General features: G+C 46.4%; 1 protein-coding gene across 1 annotated transcript in view; it reads right to left on the reverse strand.

The window, feature by feature from the left end:
* Nucleotides 1-8,660, reverse strand: part of LOC144769996 (butyrophilin subfamily 1 member A1-like) — a 156,804-nt gene extending 148,144 nt beyond the window's left edge. The window contains exon 1 of the mRNA XM_078654192.1: nt 8,542-8,660. Coding sequence (XP_078510318.1) covers nt 8,542-8,623 — 82 coding nt within the window. The 5' untranslated portion in view covers nt 8,624-8,660. The remainder of the gene's footprint in view (nt 1-8,541) is intronic.
* Between the last annotated feature and the right edge of the window lie 13,666 nt (nt 8,661-22,326).

Below are 22,326 nucleotides of genomic sequence, written 5' to 3' on the forward strand. Positions count from 1 at the left end.
CACACGTCCTAATGACTGGGATCCCTCTGAGTTTAAGTATAGGACTTCACGCTGGAAGGGTCTGCTTCTACTACAAATCCTATGGATTGCATGTGTGTGGCGGGTTCAGCACACGTCCTAATGACTGGGATCCTTCTGAGTTTAAGTATAGGACTTCACGCTGGAAGGGTCTGCTTCCACTACAAATCCTATGGATTGCATGTGTGTTGCGGGGCTAAGCACGCGTCCTAATGACTGGGATCCTTCTGAGTTTAAGTATAGGACTCACACTGGAAGGGTCTGCTTCCAGTACAAATCCTATGGATTGCACGTGTGTGGCGGGCTCAGCACACGTCCTAATGACTGGGATCCTTCTGAGTTTAAGTATAGGACTTCACGCTGGAAGGGTCTGCTTCCACTACAAATCCTATGGATTGCATGTGTGTGGCGGGCTCAGCACACGTCCTAATGACTGGGATCCCTCTGAGTTTAAGTATAGGACTTCACGCTGAAAGGGTCTGCTTCCAGTACAAATCCTATGGATTGCACGTGTGTGGCGGGCTCAGCACACATCCTAATGACTGGGATCCCTCTGAGTTTAAGTATAGGACTTCACGCTGGAAGGGTCTGCTTCTACTACAAATCCTATGGATTGCATGTGTGTGGCGGGGTTCAGCAAGCGTCCTAATGACTGGGATCCCTCTGAGTTTAAGTATAGGACTTCACTCTGGAAGGGTCTGCTTCAGTACAAATCCTATGGATTGCATGTGTGTGGTGGGCTCAGCACACGTCCTAATGACTGGGATCCTTCTGAGTTTAAGTATAGGACTTCACGCTGAAAGGGTCTGCTTCTACTACAAATCCTATGGATTGCATGTGTGTTGCGGGGTTCAGCACACGTCCTAATGACTGGGATGCTTCTGAGTTTAAGTATAGGACTTCACGCTGGAAGGGTCTGCTTCAGTACAAATCCGATGGATTGCATGTGTGTTGCGGGGTTCAGCACGCGTCCTAATGACTGGGATCCTTCTGAGTTTAAGTATAGGACTTCACACTGGAAGCGTCTGCTTCCACTACAAATCCTATGGATTGCATGTGTGTGGCCTGCTCAGCACATGTCCTAATGACTGGGATCCTTCTGAGTTTAAGTATAGGACTTCACTCTGGAAGGGTCTGCTTCCAGTACAAATCCTATGGATTGCATGTGTGTGGCGGGCTCAGCACACGTCCTAATGACTGGGATCCCTCTGAGTTTAAGTATAGGACTTCACGCTGGAAGGGTCTGCTTCTACTACAAATCCTATGGATTGCATGTGTGTGGCGGGTTCAGCACACGTCCTAATGACTGGGATCCTTCTGAGTTTAAGTATAGGACTTCACGCTGGAAGGGTCTGCTTCCACTACAAATCCTATGGATTGCATGTGTGTTGCGGGGCTAAGCACGCGTCCTAATGACTGGGATCCTTCTGAGTTTAAGTATAGGACTCACACTGGAAGGGTCTGCTTCCAGTACAAATCCTATGGATTGCACGTGTGTGGCGGGCTCAGCACACGTCCTAATGACTGGGATCCCTCTGAGTTTAAGTATAGGACTTCACGCTGGAAGGGTCTGCTTCTACTACAAATCCTATGGATTGCATGTGTGTGGCGGGGTTCAGCAAGCGTCCTAATGACTGGGATCCCTCTGAGTTTAAGTATAGGACTTCACTCTGGAAGGGTCTGCTTCAGTACAAATCCTATGGATTGCATGTGTGTGGTGGGCTCAGCACACGTCCTAATGACTGGGATCCTTCTGAGTTTAAGTATAGGACTTCACGCTGAAAGGGTCTGCTTCTACTACAAATCCTATGGATTGCATGTGTGTTGCGGGGTTCAGCACACGTCCTAATGACTGGGATGCTTCTGAGTTTAAGTATAGGACTTCACGCTGGAAGGGTCTGCTTCAGTACAAATCCGATGGATTGCATGTGTGTTGCGGGGTTCAGCACGCGTCCTAATGACTGGGATCCTTCTGAGTTTAAGTATAGGACTTCACACTGGAAGCGTCTGCTTCCACTACAAATCCTATGGATTGCATGTGTGTGGCCTGCTCAGCACATGTCCTAATGACTGGGATCCTTCTGAGTTTAAGTATAGGACTTCACTCTGGAAGGGTCTGCTTCCAGTACAAATCCTATGGATTGCATGTGTGTGGCGGGCTCAGCACACGTCCTAATGACTGGGATCCCTCTGAGTTTAAGTATAGGACTTCACGCTGGAAGGGTCTGCTTCTACTACAAATCCTATGGATTGCATGTGTGTGGCGGGTTCAGCACACGTCCTAATGACTGGGATCCTTCTGAGTTTAAGTATAGGACTTCACGCTGGAAGGGTCTGCTTCCACTACAAATCCTATGGATTGCATGTGTGTTGCGGGGCTAAGCACGCGTCCTAATGACTGGGATCCTTCTGAGTTTAAGTATAGGACTCACACTGGAAGGGTCTGCTTCCAGTACAAATCCTATGGATTGCACGTGTGTGGCGGGCTCAGCACACGTCCTAATGACTGGGATCCTTCTGAGTTTAAGTATAGGACTTCACGCTGGAAGGGTCTGCTTCCACTACAAATCCTATGGATTGCATGTGTGTGGCGGGCTCAGCACACGTCCTAATGACTGGGATCCCTCTGAGTTTAAGTATAGGACTTCACGCTGAAAGGGTCTGCTTCCAGTACAAATCCTATGGATTGCACGTGTGTGGCGGGCTCAGCACACATCCTAATGACTGGGATCCTTCTGAGTTTAAGTATTGGACTTCACGCTGGAAGGGTCTGCTTCAGTACAAATCCTATGGATTGCATGTGTGTGGCGGTGCTCAGCACACGTCCTAATGACTGGGATCCCTCTGAGTTTAAGTATGGGACTTCACGCTGGAAGGGTCTGCTTCCATTACAAATCCTATGGATTGCATGTGTGTGGCGGGGCTCAGCACGCGTCCTAATGACTGGGATCCCTCTGAGTTTAAGAATAGGACTTCACGCTGGAAGGGTCTGCTTCAGTACAAATCCTATGGATTTCATGTGTGTGGCGGGTATCAGCACACGTCCTAATGACTGGGGTCCTTCTGAGTTTAAGTATAGGACTTCACGCTGGAAGGGTCTGCTTTCACTACAAATCCTATGGATTGCATGTGTGTGGCGGGGCTCAGCACACGTCCTAATGACTGGGATCCTTCTGAGTTTAAGTATAGGACTCCACACTGGAAGGGTCTGCTTCCACTACAAATCCTATGGATTGCATGTGTGTGGCGGGTTCAGCACACGTCCTAATGACTGGGATCCTTCTGAGTTTAAGTATAGGACTCCACACTGGAAGGGTCTGCTTCCACTACAAATCCTATGGATTGCATGTGTGTGGCGGGGCACAGGACACGTCCTAATGACTGGGATCCTTCTGAGTTTAAGTATAGGACTTCACACTGAAACGGTCTGCTTCCAGTACAAATCCTATGGATTGCATGTGTGTGGCGGGGATCAGCACACGTCCTAATGACTGGGATCCTTCTGAGTTTAAGTATAGGACTTCACGCTGGAAGGGTCTGCTTCCAGTACAAATCCTATGGATTGCATGTGTGTGGCGGTGCTCAGCACACGTCCTAATGATTGGGATCCTTCTGAGTTTAAGTATAGGACTTCACGCTGGAAGGGTCTGCTTCAGTACAAATCCTACGGATTGCATGTGTGTGGCGGGCTCAGCACGCGTCCTAATGACTGGGATCCTTCTGAGTTTAAGTATAGGACTTCACGCTGGAAGGGTCTGCTTCCACTACAGATCCTATGGATTGCATGTGTGTGGCGGGCTCAGCACACGTCCTAATGACTGGGATCCTTCTGAGTTTAAGTATAGGACTTCAGGCTGAAAGGGTCTGCTTCCACTACAGATCCTATGGATTGCATGTGTGTGGCGGGCTCAGCACACGTCCTAATGACTGGGATCCTTCTGAGTTTAAGTATAGGACTTCAGGCTGAAAGGGTCTGCTTCCAGTACAAATCCTATGGATTGCATGTGTGTGGCGGGGCTCAGCACACGTCCTAATGACTGGGATCCTTCTGAGTTTAAGTATAGGACTTCACGCTGAAAGGGTCTGCTTCCACTACAAATCCTATGGATTGCATGTGTGTGGCGGGGATCAGCACACGTCCTAATGACTGGGATCCTTCTGAGTTTAAGTATAGGACTTCACGCTGGAAGGGTCTGCTTCCAGTACAAATCCTATGGATTGCATGTGTGTGGCGGTGCTCAGCACACGTCCTAATGATTGGGATCCTTCTGAGTTTAAGTATAGGACTTCACGCTGGAAGGGTCTGCTTCCACTACAAATCCTATGGATTGCATGTGTGTGGCGGGTTCAGCACACGACCTAATGACTGGGATCCTTCTGAGTTTCAGTATAGGACTTCACGCTGGAAGGGTCTGCTTCCGCTACAAATCCTATGGATTGCACATGTGTGGCGGGGCTCAGCACGCGTCCTAATGACTGGGATCCTTCTGAGTTTAAGTATAGGACTTCACGCTGGAAGGATCTGCTTCAGTACAAATCCTATGGATTGCATGTGTGTGGCGGGCTCAGCACACGTCCTAATGACTGGGATCCTTCTGAGTTTCAGTATAGGACTTCACGCTGGAAGGGTCTGCTTCAGTACAAATCCTATGGATTGCATGTGTGTGGCGGGGCTCAGCACGCGTCCTAATGATTGGGATCCTTCTGAGTTTAAGTATAGGACTTCACGCTGAAAGGGTCTGCTTCCAGTACAAATCCTATGGATTCCATGTGTGTGACGGGGCTCAGGACACGTCCTAATGACTGGGATCCTTCTGAGTTTAAGTATAGGACTCACACTGAAAGGGTCTGCTTCCAGTACAAATCCTATGGATTGCATGTGTGTGGCGGGCTCAGCACACGTCCTAATGACTGGGATCCTTCTGAGTTTCAGTATAGGACTTCACGCTGGAAGGGTCTGCTTCCACTGCAAATCCTATGGATTGCATGTGTGTGGCGGGGCTCAGCACACGTCCTAATGACTGGGATGCTTCTGAGTTTAAGTATAGGACTCACACTGGAAGGGTCTGCTTCAGTACAAATCCTATGGATTGCATGCGTGTGGTGGGCTCAGCACACGTCCTAATGACTGGGATCCCTCTGAGTTTAAGTATAGGACTTCACGCTGAAAGGGTCTGCTTCCAGTACAAATCCTATGGATTGCATGTGTGTGTCGGGCTCAGCACACGTCCTAATGATTGGGATCCTTCTGAGTTTAAGTATAGGACTTCACGCTGAAAGGGTCTGCTTCCACTACAAATCCTATGGATTGCATGTGTATTGCGGGGCTCAGCACACGTCCTAATGACTGGGATCCTTCTGAGTTTAAGTATAAGACTCACACTGGAAGGGTCTGCTTCAGTACAAATCCTATGGATTGCATGTGTGTGGCGGGCTCAGCACACGTCCTAATGACTGGGATGCTTCTGAGTTTAAGTATAGGACTCACACTGGAAGGGTCTGCTTCAGTACAAATCCTATGGATTGCATGTGTGTGTCGGGGCTCAGCACACATCCTAATGACTGGGATCCCTCTGAGTGTAAGTATAGGACTTCACGCTCAAAGGGTCTGCTTCCACTACAAATCCTATGGATTGCATGTGTGTGGCGGGTTCAGCACACGTCCTAATGATTGGGATCCTTCTGAGTTTAAGTATAGGACTTCACGCTGGAAGGGTCTGCTTCCACTACAAATCCTATGGATTGCATGTGTGTGGCGGGGCTCAGCACACGTCCTAATGACTGGGATCCCTCTGAGTTTAAGTATAGGACTTCACGCTGGAAGGGTCTGCTTCCACTACAAATCCTATGGATTGCACGTGTGTGGCGGGGCTCAGCACACGTCCTAATGACTGGGATCCCTCTGAGTTTAAGTATAGGACTTCACGCTGGAAGGGTCTGCTTTTACTACAAATCCTATGGATTGCATGTGTGTGGCGGGGATCAGCACACGTCCTAATGACTGGGATCCTTCTGAGTTTCAGTATAGGACTTCACGCTGGAAGGGTCTGCTTCTACTACAAATCCTATGGATTGCATGTGTGTGGCGGGGATCAGCACACGTCCTAATGACTGGGATCCCTCTGAGTTTAAGTATAGGACTTCACGCTGGAAGGGTCTGCTTCCACTACAAATCCTATGGATTGCATGTGTGTGGCCTGCTCAGCACACGTCCTAATGACTGGGATCCTTCTGAGTTTAAGTATAGGACTTCACGCTGGAAGGGTCTGCTTCAGTACAAATCCTATGGATTGCATGTGTGTGGTGGGCTCAGCACACGTCCTAATGACAGGGATCCTTCTGAGTTTAAGTATAGGACTTCACACTGGAAGGGTCTGCTTCAGTACAAATCCTATGGATTGCATGTGTGTGGCAGGGCTCAGCACGCGTCCTAATGACTGGGATCCTTCTGAGTTTAAGTATAGGACTTCACGCTGAAAGGGTCTGCTTCCACTACAAATCCTATGGATTGCATGTGTATTGCGGGGCTCAGCACACGTCCTAATGACTGGGATCCTTCTGAGTTTAAGTATAGGACTCACACTGGAAGGGTCTGCTTCAGTACAAATCCTATGGATTGCATGTGTGTGGCGGGCTCAGCACACGTCCTAATGACTGGGATGCTTCTGAGTTTAAGTATAGGACTTCACGCTGGAAGGGTCTGCTTCAGTACAAATCCTATGGATTGCATGTGTGTGGCAGGGCTCAGCACGCGTCCTAATGATTGGGATCCCTCTGAGTTTAAGTATAGGACTTCAAGCTGGAAGGGTCTGCTTCCAGTACAAATCCTATGGATTGCATGTGTGTGGCGGGCTCAGCACACGTCCTAATGACTGGGATCCCTCTGAGTTTAAGTATAGGACTTCAAGCTGGAAGGGTCTGCTTCCACTACAAATCCTATGGATTGCATGTGTGTGGCGGGCTCAGCACACGTCCTAATGACTGGGATCCTTCTGAGTTTAAGTATAGGACTCACACTGGAAGGGTCTGCTTCAGTACAAATCCTATGGATTGCATGTGTGTGGCGGGCTCAGCACACGTCCTAATGACTGGGATGCTTCTGAGTTTAAGTATAGGACTTCACGCTGGAAGGGTCTGCTTCAGTACAAATCCTATGGATTGCATGTGTGTGGCAGGGCTCAGCACGCGTCCTAATGATTGGGATCCCTCTGAGTTTAAGTATAGGACTTCAAGCTGGAAGGGTCTGCTTCCAGTACAAATCCTATGGATTGCATGTGTGTGGCGGGCTCAGCACACGTCCTAATGACTGGGATCCCTCTGAGTTTAAGTATAGGACTTCACGCTGGAAGGGTCTGCTTCAGTACAAATCCTATGGATTACATGTGTGTGGCGGGGATCAGCACACGTCCTAATGACTGGGATCCCTCTGAGTTTAAGTATAGGACTTCACGCTGGAAGGGTCTGCTTCTACTACAAATCCTATGGATTGCATGTGTGTTGCGGGGTTCAGCACACGTCCTAATGACTGGGATCCCTCTGAGTTTAAGTATAGGACTTCACGCTGGAAGGGTCTGCTTCTACTACAAATCCTATGGATTGCATGTGTGTGGCGGGCTCAGCACACGTCCTAATGACTGGGATCCCTCTGAGTTTAAGTATAGGACTTCAAGCTGGAAGGGTCTGCTTCCACTACAAATCCTATGGATTGCATGTGTGTGGCGGGCTCAGCACACGTCCTAATGACTGGGATCCCTCTGAGTTTAAGTATAGGACTTCACGCTGGAAGGGTCTGCTTCAGTACAAATCCTATGGATTGCATGTGTGTGGCGGGGATCAGCACACGTCCTAATGACTGGGATCCCTCTGAGTTTAAGTATAGGACTTCACGCTGGAAGGGTCTGCTTCTACTACAAATCCTATGGATTGCATGTGTGTTGCGGGGTTCAGCACACTTCCTAATGACTGGGATCCCTCTGAGTTTAAGTATAGGACTTCACGCTGGAAGGGTCTGCTTCTACTACAAATCCTATGGATTGCATGTGTGTGGCGGGGCTCAGCACGCGTCCTAATGATTGGGATCCTTCTGAGTTTAAGTATGGGACTCACACTGAAAGGGTCTGCTTCCACTACAAATCCTCCACTCAACACAAACAACCTATGCACCATAGTGCAAATCTGTGCACCGTGCAAGGCAGCATAATTAGAGCACCAGAGCAGGATACGACAGCAGCAGCAGATCAGTCGTAGCAGATACAGCTCTGCACTCTTTTTTCCTTCTCCCAGGTGCAACATAGCAGTAAATTTGACTGCTGAGTTGCTTGTGATGCAGTTAGGTGTGAGCCCATCAGTTGCCCTGAAAAAATTGCATACAGACTATAATTAATTTACTCCAGACAGACTGCATAAGACACACTACTAGATAAGAGGGGGGAATTCAGCTCCCCTGCCAGACTCTATAACACTAACCATTGCCTTCATGTGACATTTAATCCCCTCTGTCCTGGGAGAATGCATCAGAGTTACCTGTAGAAGGGGTCGGATTCCTTCTCTGATTCCTTCTCTGATTCCATCTCTGATTCCTTCTGTGGTCCCTCCTCGATGCCATCGGAGCCCTCACTGATGCTTGGGATACTCAGAGGAGCAGGAAGCATTGAGCGGTACTCGGGTATGAGTTGCGTCTCTTGAGCCACTAGGAAGCGATCTATATAACAGATACAGAGGCAGGAAACTCCACTTAGAAAGTGCTGATGATAGTATTCTGTAATCTGTGTGTGGGGGAGATGAATGATGGGGGTGCAGATCCACGTGTCACTGTGCACCATATGTGTGTGTGTATGTGTGTGCTTGTGTGTGTCTTTTTCTGGGTTTTTGTGTCTTCTCGGTCACTTGTGTTCTTTATTCGAGGTTGGTTGCGTAATGAATGGTTGGTTCCTATGAGAGTCCAGTCCAAAGTCTCCATGAATTCCCCACGGTCTTCTTGGTTCACGTACTCTTGTCTTGTCTGTCTCCTGTGATCACCATTTCTCTTGGCTCCCTCCAGGAGACATTTATTGTACCGTCGCTTAAGTTGTGTGTATTGAGAAAGAAAGCATCTTCTAAGGACATTTGTTTCAAATGAAGACTCTGCTAAAACATAAATCAGGGATTGGAAGCATGAATGGCCCATTTTGCTTTATTTGCTGCTCGTTTTAAGGCTCTTGCTTGCTGGTATTGCAAGAATCGGGCAATTATTGGTCGGGTGAGTTTGCAGTGGATGCATTTTGCCGCTGGAGTCTGTGTGCTCTCTGGAACTCTTGAAGTTCATTGAAAATAGTTCTCTGGAGTTTGGGCATCATGTTCCTCAGATAGTTATTATGCTCATCTCCCTCCGGTACATGATAAACCCTGACATTGTTCCAGCAGGACCTATCTTCCAGGTCACAAATCTTGCATCTCATTGCCCATATGTTTGGCCCCCATCATGAAGACCAGCCAGTTTTCCACATCTGTTAATCTACTTTCTGTGGTGTCAGGACGGTGGTAAAAGGAGGTCAGCTCTGTCTCCATTTATTTTACTTCGCCTGAGACTTCTGCAAGTTTAGTGTCCATTTTACCTATGTATGTGCCACTTTCAGATAGTTCTGCCATTAGAGTGTCGAGGATGAGACCAGAGGTCGTGGCATTCACTTCTGTTGTAGAAAACTAATTGCTTTCACTCTCATGGTCACGGGTCCTTGAGATTGCCACTTCGAAAAGTAACTGTTCACTGTATTTGTTGAAAACATGTGTGTGCTAGACTCTATTTGTATACAGATCACCTATATGTAGTCTGATGCTGTTCTGTGGTATGGGTTCTGTTAAAATCCGTTCTTGTTGTAACTGAACTCTGCCAACTTCTGATTAACATAATCCATGCGGTGTGCGAGTGTCACGTCATTCAGAGTCCATGCAGTGTGCAAGTGACGCATAATTGAGAGTCCATGCAGTGTGTGAATAACGCATAATCCAGAGTCCATGCAGTGCGCAAGTGACGCATCATTCAGAGTCCATGCAGTGTGTGAATAACGCATAATCCAGAGTCCATGCAGTGTGGAAGTGACGCATCATTCAGAGTCCATGCAGTGTGTGAATAACGCATAATCCAGAGTCCATGCAGTGTGCAAGTGATGCATCATTCAGAGTCCATGCAGTGTGCAAGTGACGCATCATTGAGAGTCCATGCAGTGTGTGAATAACGCATAATCCAGAGTCCAAGGTGGTGTGTGAGTGATGTGTCTTTCAGAGTCCATGCAGTGTGCGAATAAAGCATAATCCAGAGTCCATGCAGTGTGCGAATAAAGCATAATCCAGAGTCCATGCAGGGTGCGAATAAAGCATAATCCAGAGTCCATGCAGTGTGCGAATAAAGCATAATCCAGAGTCCAAGGTGGTGTGTGAGTGATGTGTCTTTCAGAGTCCATGCAGTGTGCGAATAAAGCATAATCCAGAGTCCATGCAGTGTGTGAATAATGCATAATCCAGAGTCCAAGGCGGTGTGTGAGTGATGCGTCTTTCAGAGTCCATGCAGTGTGTGAATAACGCATAATCCAGAGTCCAAGGTGGTGTGTGAGTGATGTGTCTTTCAGAGTCCATGCAGTGTGCGAATAAAGCATAATCCAGAGTCCATGCAGTGTGCGAATAAAGCATAATCCAGAGTCCATGCAGTGTGCGAATAACGCATAATCCAGAGTCCAAGGTGGTGTGTGAGTGATGTGTCTTTCAGAGTCCATGCAGTGTGCGAATAAAGCATAATCCAGAGTCCATGCAGTGTGCGAATAAAGCATAATCCAGAGTCCATGCAGTGTGTGAATAATGCATAATCCAGAGTCCAAGGCGGTGTGTGAGTGATGCGTCTTTCAGAGTCCATGCAGTGTGTGCGTGATGCGTCATTTAGAGTCCATGCACTTCCAGGCCTAATTATAATTTGGTCTGTCCGATATCAGGTTGGATAAGGAGATAAATACTGAGTTGCCTGGAGGGGTAGTGAATATAAATGTTTTTGGCCCCATGGAAAAAGTCATTTATTAGACCCTATGAAAGGCAGATTGCTAATTTTATGACAGCTTCGCTCGTTGGGGCAACACCTGGTTGTTGTCCCATGGGTTAAACTTTGCCGTGCAGGTGGGCGCTCTTTCCGCTGTCTCGCCACCAGCCTATGGAATTCGGGGCTTGGACTGTCTGCTCGCCTTTAGGAAAGCTATTAAAACGTTCCTTTTTCCCTCAGTGTAGTCTTCTGGTCTTGTGACAGTTGTTGCGACCTGTACTGCTGTGTGTGTTATTCGATCTACTGCAGTGGCGGGACGCCCCTTTGCTGGGGCAGCTGTGCGCTATATAAAACCTTTTAACATAACATAACATAACCTTCTTCAGGGTAATCACTCAACGTTACAGTAGTACGCTTCCGTTCTGATCAGTTATTCATGGTTAGTGCTTACCTCAAGGTTTTTTGCCCCTTGTAAGTCAAGAAAATGACTTCAGAACTGCTGTTCAAGGCCCTGTACTGTCACATCAGGATAGTGGTAACTCCCTGCTTCATGTCCTCCCGGGCCCCACACTGACACCCTTAATGGCAACCTCCACGCTGCACCACTTGTCATCCAGGACCTGAGCAAATATGATCACATCGCCCCTACCCTGATGGAACTCCATTGGCTCCCGTTGCTGGCCCGCACCATCTTCAGAACAAGCAGCGTCATTTACAGAGCCATCACGACCAGCACCCTCGCTTATCTAGCTGACAAACTCACCACAACTGCTGGTCCTCAGTCTAACCACAGCCAAAACATCGTCTAACTACAGACTAAGAAATGTTAAAAAGATAATAAAATAAAGCATCAAGCCCTTTTACCGCCCTGCAGCTGGATTTGGAACAATATCCCTCTACCCATCAGGACCGCTCCAGCGCGGCTCCAATTTAGAAGAGTTGAAGACGCACGTCTGTAAAGAACACTAGAACACAATGCAGTAACCACCCACAACCCAGCTTCCGCTCCTATCAATCACTGACTTACTCCTGCTTTTGACCCTGTGCAGTGCTCTGCTGCCTTCTGGCTAGTTTTACGCTATGCATACATACATACATACATAAACACATACATTAATCACCTACTTCTCCAAGTTCAGTGCTGGGGTGTGGCTCCGGGGAGGGGGGCCCCTTTTCACAGGATACTGGGTTCGTGTTTGGGGCCTCTCGTGAGATTCCTGCACTGGTTCTGGTGGGAGGGTCACTGGTTGGTGGTTCTTGCACCGGGCAGCCACATAGTCTTGTTATTAGACTTCTTGCGGGGGCATGCGATGGAGTGCCGGTCAGGTGCAGTGTCCAAACTCTCCTCATTGGCAGAGGCTCCTACTCCTCCAGTGGCTCTTGTGTGTCCTTTCGAGCCCCGGACCTTTCTTTTACACACACACACTGTTTGTGGAAGCCGGGCCTGGACCCTGTGCTGGTGCTGCTGACTACGGTCAGACAAGCAGTGGTTTCCTCTGGACAGAAGCGATGTAGACTCCACCCTTCCTCATCATGAAAGTAAATGTAAATTGATACTTGTATAGCGCACTACTCACCCGCAAGGGTCTCAAGGCGCTTGTACGAATACCGCTGTGGAACCCATCCTGGCTTTCCCTGTGAGGTGTCCATTCCTGGGCACCCTCAAGGTGGAGGCCAGGCATCCTTAGCGTTGTGGGGGCCATTGTGGAGATTAAGCAAGCTATTGCCCAGAGTTGCAGAGTGGGACTCCATGATTGGAATAGGCACCGAGGCGAGAATTATCAGGTCCGTGGAATTTTTGAGCCCAAGACCCGCCGTGGCGGGGAATTGAACCCTGGTCCCGGGCTAGACCTCTGCATCAGGGTCTAACCATTGAGCCACACTTCTCCACAAGTGCAACATTTGGGTGCATCTGACAATATTTGCTCTGTGTGACTTAACTTCAGTAAGGTGAAGTGAAGCATTTAAACGCATTACTGAAATGTCACATCCATAGAAAACAAAAACACCCTCTTTTTTGAAGGCTAGGTGCATATTTTGAAATAGGAAGATAAGTTTCGGTAAAACCATCATTTTTAATGAATTGACTCTACAAATTATTGTTAGAGGGAAGTATGCCCAGCTCGTTAGGGAATTGCATATCTCTTTGCTGATTTTATGGAGATTTGTATCTATAATAACCCTGGGCATAGTACGCGTAGTAGCGCTACGTGTAGCTACGCGAGGTGCACTTCGCACTACGCGAACTGCATGGTGCGGTAGGGAAATTCTGTTCGCAATGATTTCACAGTGCCGGATGCTTGTCCACACTGTGCAATCATTGCAAACGGCATCTTGCACAGTGCAAGCGGTCGTTTTCTGCTGTTCGACTAGATTTGTACTCGTGTGGCAGTTTTCTCAATGCAGACTGGTAGTTTCTCATTGCGACCTGACCTCCTCACATTGAAAATCTCGACGGGAGGTTTATTTTCCACACTCGCGAACGGCAACTTGATGTTGCGGATCGCGAACGAGTAAAAAGACCGGCCGGGATGTAATTTTGCTCACTTGTGGTTGCCAACTTGTCATTGGGGACTGCGAGCAAGTAAAAAATGCCCGCTACGCTATGCGTATTTGCATTGTGCTACGTGCAATTCGTGAAGTGCGTAGTTGAGCAAACTACGCAAGCGTAGCATAGTTTTCCTCCCAGGCCTAATCTATAATTCTCTCAATAGTCTGTGTGATCCCAATGCCCAGGTATCTAATTTCTTTTTTCATTAAATGTGTATGTGTATCCACATTCCAATCCATGCACTCCATTTTGGATGCATTTATCTCATAGCCAGATACCCGACCAAACTGTGACGCCAATTTGTATATTATGTGGATTGACGTATTTAAGTCTGATGTGTAAACCATCAAAGCATCGGCATATAAAGCCACCTTTTTTTTCTGCTCTTATACTTAAAGGGAGATATTCTGGCATGACATCCGATCTTACCCACTAGGGGTTCAATGTACAAGTTAAACAACAAATGTGATAATGGGCACCCCTGCCTTGTCCCCCTCTGAATTTTAACAGGAGCAGACATGTTCTCGTTCACTAGAACTCTAGCTATGGGGATTTGGTAAATCATGCTTACTGTCCTGCTTACTGTCCTCCCCTAAATTAGACAGTCTCAGTATCTGCATTAGCTAGGGCCAATTGACTCGGTCAAACGCTATTGTGGCGTCCAGAGTAATATTAGCCAATGGTACTTTATGAAGCGTTCCTAGGTCTATTGCCCCAATCGAGTTGTAAGTGAGTTCTTGAATTCCTCTCCCCTGACAAAGCCTTTTTTATCCCTAAGTAACAAACCTCCTATCACTCCTTTTAACCTCTCTGCCAAAATCTTGGCAAAGATTTTATAGTCAAGATTAGGCTGAGAGGTAGGTCTGTATGAATCGTAGGTGATTTTGATGGTTTAAGGATCAAAGTCACTGTGGCTTCATTCAAACGATTTCGGCATATTCCCTCCTTCTTCAAAGATATGGGAACATAACTTCTCCATTATGGGGATAGGGACCGCCATCAAAAAAATATACAGTTCCACAGGTAGCCCGTCCGGTCCTGCAGCCTTACCAGATTTTCCTGCAGCTATTGCTTTCTTAATCTCACTTCTCATTATTGGACTGTTTAGGTTGTGAGATTCTTCCTCATTGATTTTTCTTCAAAATGCTTTTGAAAAGCCTCTTCAATCTCTACAGGACTCTTAAGTGTGTTTCCTGAGGCCTCACGGCTTGTTTCCTTTATTATTCCTCTTGCTAGGTGCTGTTTGGTCTTCCAAGCTAGAAGCTTTCCACTGCCCTCCCCATACTCAAAGTGAGCACGCTTGTTTGCTTGCCATTTCTTTTTATGTTTTTTGGGGGTTTTTTCAAATATCTTTTTATTGATGTTATTAATACAAACACAAACCATCGGCCATTTACATGTATCTGAAAGCAAGACATCATAAATATGGCATTTGATTTGGAGTACACAGCAATTAGAAAGAACATCACATGAGTCAGGAGAGGTCCTCAAGGTGACAAAGATTCGTCCTCAGGGGGGGCGGTAGGCACAACACAAATATCTCCCCTGTATGTGTTCCACTTGGCCCACAGTCTGGACCGCTTTTGGGGGCACCCTCTTGCCACATAAACAGTTTTCTCCCTAAACATTAACATAATCAAGGTTGCACTTCCATGCAGAAATGGTAGGGGACTTGTGCCTCCTCCTTAGTTTAGCAATATCTCTTTAAGCAATGGTAGCACCCAGTGTGACCCACAGCCTTTCTTCCCCCACCAAATCAGTGGGTTCCCACACATTGTGTCGTAAATTGGCCATGATTAGGTTAGCATTCGCTGAAGCTACGTGTGTTTTTGTTGTTATATTGACCATGTTTCAGAGGCTATTTTGTATTCCCGGCCTCCATTTTGAATGTCCACGTTGCCTCGTGGTCATCATGCCCTTTGTCCTACCTCTCCGTTAGTTGACCGCATGGTCTGTCATGCAACAGGCTATCTTTAGCTCATGGTCTAGCTTTGCACATGCGCAATTAAACCGCATCTGTTTCTAATCGATCACTGTTAAGGAATGTTCCCCCAACTGACCAAAAGTGTTAAACTCCTCCCACATGTTGGCTGTGTTCCAAAAATGTCCTTATATGTACATGAAATCGTCTTATGTGTGTACCGCCTATTTTTCAAACCCTTGTATGGGTATAAAAGAGCCATGTGCTCTCTGTTCGGTGTGATACTTCTTGCATTGCTGAAGGGAGCTGTTGGAATGTACCAACACTCCATGGGGTCTTAATAAACTTGTCTTTTGTATTCCAGTTTCCCTGCCAACTTCTGTTCTAAGGTATCGTGAGTTTTTGCAGTGCATGTAGGCTTGTTAAAACTCAACACCACAATTGAGTAGACATCTCTTAGCCTCTGGGCAGTAAGCTTTATAAAGGACCTCACTCATAACCGTATGTATCCCCCTCCAGTATCTCTTGATCTGCTCACATTCCCACAGAATGTGCATGAAGGTAGCAGTCTGTCTGCAGCGCCGTCTACAGTCCGCATTCTCCCCACTGCCCATGCGGACTAGCTGTGGTCCAGTGATATAAGTCTTGTGGACGAATTTCAGTTTGACCAGATGGAGACAGGCTGAACTCGCCACCACCCTGGGGTAGGTCACTGCCTCTCTCCACTCTTTGTTGTCCAATAAGAGTTCATCCCTCCCACACGATTCGTGTAATTTGACCAGAGTGTCTGGTGCATTGTTACCAAGCTTTTTGTAAGTTAACGCGATAGCTTTCTGCAGAAGAAGCCCATCCAATAACCTATCCTCAAGGGGGAGGAGTCAGGGAGGGGGGAGTCCCTATTTATGGTGGTGAACAGTGCATGTCGGATCTGCAGATAGAGAAAGAACTCTGAGTCTGTGAGCTTGTACTGTTGCTGCAATTGGCCGAAGCTGAGCATGGCACCATTTACCCAGAGGTCTCCCACCCGGGAGATACGTATGAGGCCTCACTTATGGAAACCTTTGGAGGAGTGTAGATTGCCTAGTACCTCGACTGAGAGCAAAGTATTAAGACCATTTATTGTTGACCACCACCTGCGCAAGAGGAGCGGAGTAGAGGAGTCTGACCCATGACATAAACTGCGGCACAAACCCCAACTTGGAGAGTACTGCAAAGAGGTAGTACCACTCCAGAGTAGCAAATGCCATGCTGGCGTCTAAGGACAAGATTACTGCATCCTCTTGGATAGTGTCAGCTCTCTCTATGACCCCATGCACTTGCCATCGGTTGAGAGCAGTGTTGCGGTGTGGCATAAAGCCTGATTGATCCAGGTGTACCTGGGTTCCAATCACTCACGTTAGACGGGTGGCCAAAAGTTTAGTTAGTATTTTTGGTTCGCATTTATCAGGGAGATGGGTTGATAAGAGGTGCAACTATTTCTAGGTTTTCCTTCCTTGGAAATGACAGCAATCGAGGCCAGCCGCTGGTCAGGTGGCAGCTCTCCCACTTTTCCACTCTCCTGGAACATGTTCCGCAGATGCGGGACAAGCTTGTCTGGACGTAGTTTATAAAGCTCAATGGGCAATCCGTTCAGCCCTATTGCTTTACCCAATTTGAGAGCTCTGATAGCATCCTCGATCTCATCATTGGTTATGTCACTATCCAGATGACTCCAGTCGTCTTCAGAGAGGATCGGGAGCTTGATGTCTCTGAGGAGGTCAGCTGAGTCCGTCTCGAGGAGGGACAACTGTGCCCGATATACAACACCATAGTGTGAAGCGAACTCGTTGGCAATGTGGACTGGACCTGTAATCTTTGCACCGGAATCGGTCGTAATCTCAGGTACAAGGCGGTTGGCCCTTTCCTTCCTATCCAGCCAGGCAATGAGTTTTGCGGCTTTGTCCCACCATTCGTAAACTCTATCATCTCTCTCCCTCCCCCAAGACCTGGCCCGGTTAGTGGCGATGGCCTTGTATTCATCCGTCTTCAATCTCAAGAGATGCGCTGCCTCTGGGTCGCCCCCCTCCCAGCGTCTGCCTCTAGTAGTAGGACCTCCCACTCAACCTCCTTGAGCTCTCTGGAGTTGTCCTTCCTAACTCCCGCAATGAGCGAGAGGGCTGCCCTTCAAACCACTGACTTGAATGCTTCCCAGAGTTCACAGAGCCAAGGTTCTCACGAAAATAGCAGTCAATCGCCTTTTGTAGGTCAATGCGAACTTTCAGGTCTCACAAGTACCAGTGGCTGATGGGCGCCACCATGTTTATCCGCTGGTCCCCAGCACCAACTTTGTCCAAACAAGGGAATGGTTTGATATGCCACGTGCAAGGTGACGGACCTCATGCAAGTGTAGACGGTGAGAGGCCGGCAAGAGTATGTAGTCAATGCGAGAGGAGCTACGATGGGCATCAGAGAAAAATGTGTACTGTGAGTCACCGGGGTGAAATGCCCTCCATGCATCTGAGAGACCGAATGCCTCAAGGAAGTCAGGGAGCCAATTGTTAGAGGACCCCATCACATGAGGAGGCTGGCCGTTCAGTATTCCAGAAGCCACAGCATTAAATGTGCCCCCCACTTGACGTTTCTTTTTTAACATTGAATTAATCACCCCTGCCAGTTCTAATTTGAAAGACTGCAACTCTGCTGAGATGTCCTCAATCAGCGAATTACTCACTTGGGTGCTGAGATATTGCTTCAACTTCTAGATGTTACACTCAATCTACTCCACCTCTTTTGTCTGGCAATCAGTAGTGATGTTATGCATCCTTTCAGAAAGGTTTTGTATAAATCCCACACAATTTGTATTGGAGCACTATCGATATTAATTCAAAATTATTGTCTTGTTTCTTCAGTGATCTCTCTATCACTTCATCCTCTAGCACAATGACATGATCTAAAGTCCATCTCCTAGACATCGGGCTGGCTGGAACTTTTAAGGATAGGGTTACTGGCGAATGATCCGATAGGTGTTCCTCCAGATGTTTTGCATCCTTCACCCAGTTTTTCAGCTCAAGTCTGACTAAGAAGAGATCTAGTCTGGACTTGTGACCATACTTCTTATTATGGAAGGTATACCCTCTTCTATTTCCCATTTTTTCTCTCTATACGTCAAGCCATCCTAGCTGTCTCATAGCATTCTTAATCGTTGATCTCATCTTGCAGTTCTGAGTTGGTCTGCTCTTTACTGAGCGATCCATAACTGGGTCTAGAACCACGTTAAAATCTCCTGCAAGAATTAAAGGGCCTGGAAAATTTAATAATTCAGAAATCAGACCTCTAAAGGGGGTGGGGTCGTCTATATTAGGACCAAAATATCCTGCCACTGTAAATTTATAAGAGTGACACTTTATCTTAGCTAAGGTCCATCTTCCCATATTATCTACTTTACTGCATTCCAACATGATAGCAGGATTTATTTTAAATACTATATCCACGCCCTTCATTGTTAATTGTTGCGTGGTGCAAACTACATCCTGGACCCAGCTTCTAGTCTTACACAAGTTCCTCATCTCAATATGCATGAAATGTGTCTCCAGGAGTATAAGAACTTGTTCTGGGGCATCTTTCAGATATTGAAAAATCTTTTCTATCTCATATTTTGATCTTAGACGGTTTAAGTTCTATGACAGGAGCCTACTTAGGCGAATCGGGCACATTTTTTAAAACTCTTCTCCCACTGCTCCCCACCCAGTCCTCCCCCCTCCCTCCCCTTTACCCCACGTGAACACTCCCCCAGAAAACCCCATCTTTTCCTTATTATGGCCCACCCTTGCCTATGAGCCCCTCCCCCTGCCGGAGTCAGGTAATAAACTCATATTTTATACTAGCTTGAAGAGACGTTTGAGACTAGTTTAAGGCTAGTTTTGTGCTCCTACATATCAAACTTTCTTATTTTGAACCAGCGCGATAGAAGAAAAGTAATACAATAAGTAATGCAATAAGCAAAATTTCACTTAGCTTTCTCCACCCCCGAGATGAGCTGCAGGAAATTTTCTGCTTCCTCTACTCACCTGAACACTTGTATTTTATTGTTATGCATTACTTGTGGCTGGAAATTTAAGTTGAGTAGTTGCACCCTGTTTCCTAAAGAGATCCAATAGCTTCCCCAGCTCCCACTGCTTGCTTGTTGTGATGGATGACACATCAGACGGTATTTCGAAGGTTATTCCTTCTACACATAATGAACTCAGTTTGAGAGCTGTATTCAGATTATATGTTAGAAAGTGAACTAAGATTTTCGGGGGTCTGATTTTATTGGGGCTCAGTCTAAAAGGGGCACTATACACCCTTTGAATAAATACCATATGTGATTGCTCTGAAGTATCAATTTGGGTTGCTTGCTTAATAAGTTTAACGAAACATTCAATGAGATTGTTTCCTCCATCCCCCTTGGGGATCTTGAGCAGACATATATTGTTTCTCCTTTGGGAGTTTTCAAGGGATTCTAACTTTTCCTGAAAGCCCATGCCCCTTTCTTTCATCCCACTTATATCCTTTGTGGTTTCCTCTGATTTCGATACTAACTCCTCTACAGTGGATTCCAATGCTGTCTTTCTGGCAGCTAATGAGTCTTGTTTGTCCTCCATTATTTCACGTGACTGCTTAATGGCAGCTTGGTTTCTTTCTGACACCACAAACCTGTTTCTAACTTCCACTGTCAACTTTTGCAACAAGTCCAAAACTGACCAAGAAATAGTCTGGTTAGCAGGGTCAGCAATGTCCACTCTCTGACCTGCCACTGATTGTCTAAAAAAAAGCCCATCTCCCCCGGTTCAATGAAGTACTCATGATTGTAGCATTATCTGCATCGTCTGCCATCTTTGCTTCCTTTATACCTTTTCATTCCGCTATCTCCGCTATCTCTATCTCACCTTCAAGTAATTTGAGCCTATTTGGACTTTGGATTCCTTCCCAGTAATCAGAGTATTTCAGTGGCTTCTGGGCACAGTTTGGGGTATACCATGTGGAAAAGCAATGCCGGCTCTCGCAGGACGCAGGGAGCCGGCGGGACCATGGGTGCATTGGGACTCCCCCCACGGTCCCCAACAAAGTGGCTAGGCCCTGGGGTCCTCTGGGCAAATAGAAATTAGTGGTAGAGGCCGGTTTTTATTTTTCGAATAATTAGAAGTTGTGCGCCCTGGTATAAACGCGAGGGGTGAGCGTTTCACAGGGCAGCCCCCTGGTGTGAACGTGAGGGGTGAGCCACTCCTAGTTACTCTGAGTGCGCGACTCCTAGCAAAAACAATTAAAGTTTTTTTATTATAAATCTAGATTATATGTTTGGATCTTGGGTGGCTCTAAAAGAGCCCTTGTGTTTATTGGGAGATTTTGGTACCTACATGTAAGTGCATATGAAGAGTCTAAAAGTTGTTGAGAAAGACTCTGTTTCCCTCATCTGTGAAATATGAACCATCTCTCCTGTAGATGCCATCCATATTAAAACGCAGATTGTTGTTGTATATGGACCCCATACTATAATCTCTGAGATAAGCAGAAACAGCTTTATTGACATTTTTCCTAGCTTTCTCAATCTGTGGACAAAATTGATAGGACCAGTTCAATTTCTGTCTTTGGCATATGTTAGAGTAGACAAAGGCAGTTTGGGGAAAAAGTAACATAAATTCTGCAAAGGTGTCCTTTATTATCATTTCCAGACCTACCCCAGTCAATGTGCTTAGGTCATTGCCACCGCAGTGCACAATTATGAGGTCAGGGTGTTGGAGATACAAAAGGGATTTAACCAATGGCATCAATTGGTACCACTTTAATCCTCTCTGTCTAATCCATTTAATGTCTACATTTTGCAAAGCTAGGTCTTTGTCAATACCGCTGCTTTCAGCATATCTTTTGCACCAGAAAAAATGGCTGTGTCCCACAATCCACACTCTAAGCATCGTCAAGGGAAGTCTGGATGCACTTAAAAGATGATTATAGGTGAAGTAGACAGTTGGTAAAAGAAGAGGTCTCTAAAATGGTTGACAAGATGCAGTTTTAAATAAAGAGGAGAGATGATTTGCTGTTTGAGAACATTATAGTGTGAAAAATAGGGTGCATATTTCTGTGTTTAAATAGCATATTGATTATTGGTTAGTAAAAACTGTTTGAAAGGTACATTAGATAGGATAGGCTGATATTTTGGAAAGTCAATGTCAAGGGTAAGTGCTCTCCTCAAATGCACAGGAATAGAATGTCGCAAGTTCCCAATGCCTCACTAAGATTCCTCAGCCACACACAATTTAAATAGCATGTATGCCAACGAAACGCCAGAGGGGAAAGGGGATGGGACAGAGAACAGACTGTCACACATGTCTGATTCTTACTTCAGCTTCAGACGTCTTCTTATTTCTTTTGCTACTTCTGGCTGGACAGGTAGTAATACTGTAAGGAAAATTCACACATAAATATAAAATTCAAATGTGGTTTCTAAGCTAATTTTATGCAGTATATTATTCCTTTCATCTACCCTGTCTGGGTGTGACTTGAGCCTCGCTTCTATTGTGATGATGTTTTCTTGACTTCTTATGCTGTGTACTAGAAATGCTGCTTACTAATTTTCTTTCACTCAACTTATCCCTTTTACTCTCTCTAATTGTCTTTTACAGGTTCCTCACCTTGGTTATGCACAGCTGCTGGATTAAATTGGGTACTAGTATGATATGTATATTTTGTCTAGTATTCTGTAGCTTCACCTTATTCTCGTTCTTTATATATTTACAATTAAATTAGTTTCTCAGTATATGTATGCAACCTCTCAATTTACTCTTATCATTTAGACTAGGAGTTGCTTCACTCCAAGAC

The sequence above is a fragment of the Lissotriton helveticus genome, chromosome 7 (assembly GCF_964261635.1).
Source record: "Lissotriton helveticus chromosome 7, aLisHel1.1, whole genome shotgun sequence".
NCBI classification, from domain to species: Eukaryota; Metazoa; Chordata; class Amphibia; order Caudata; family Salamandridae; genus Lissotriton; species Lissotriton helveticus.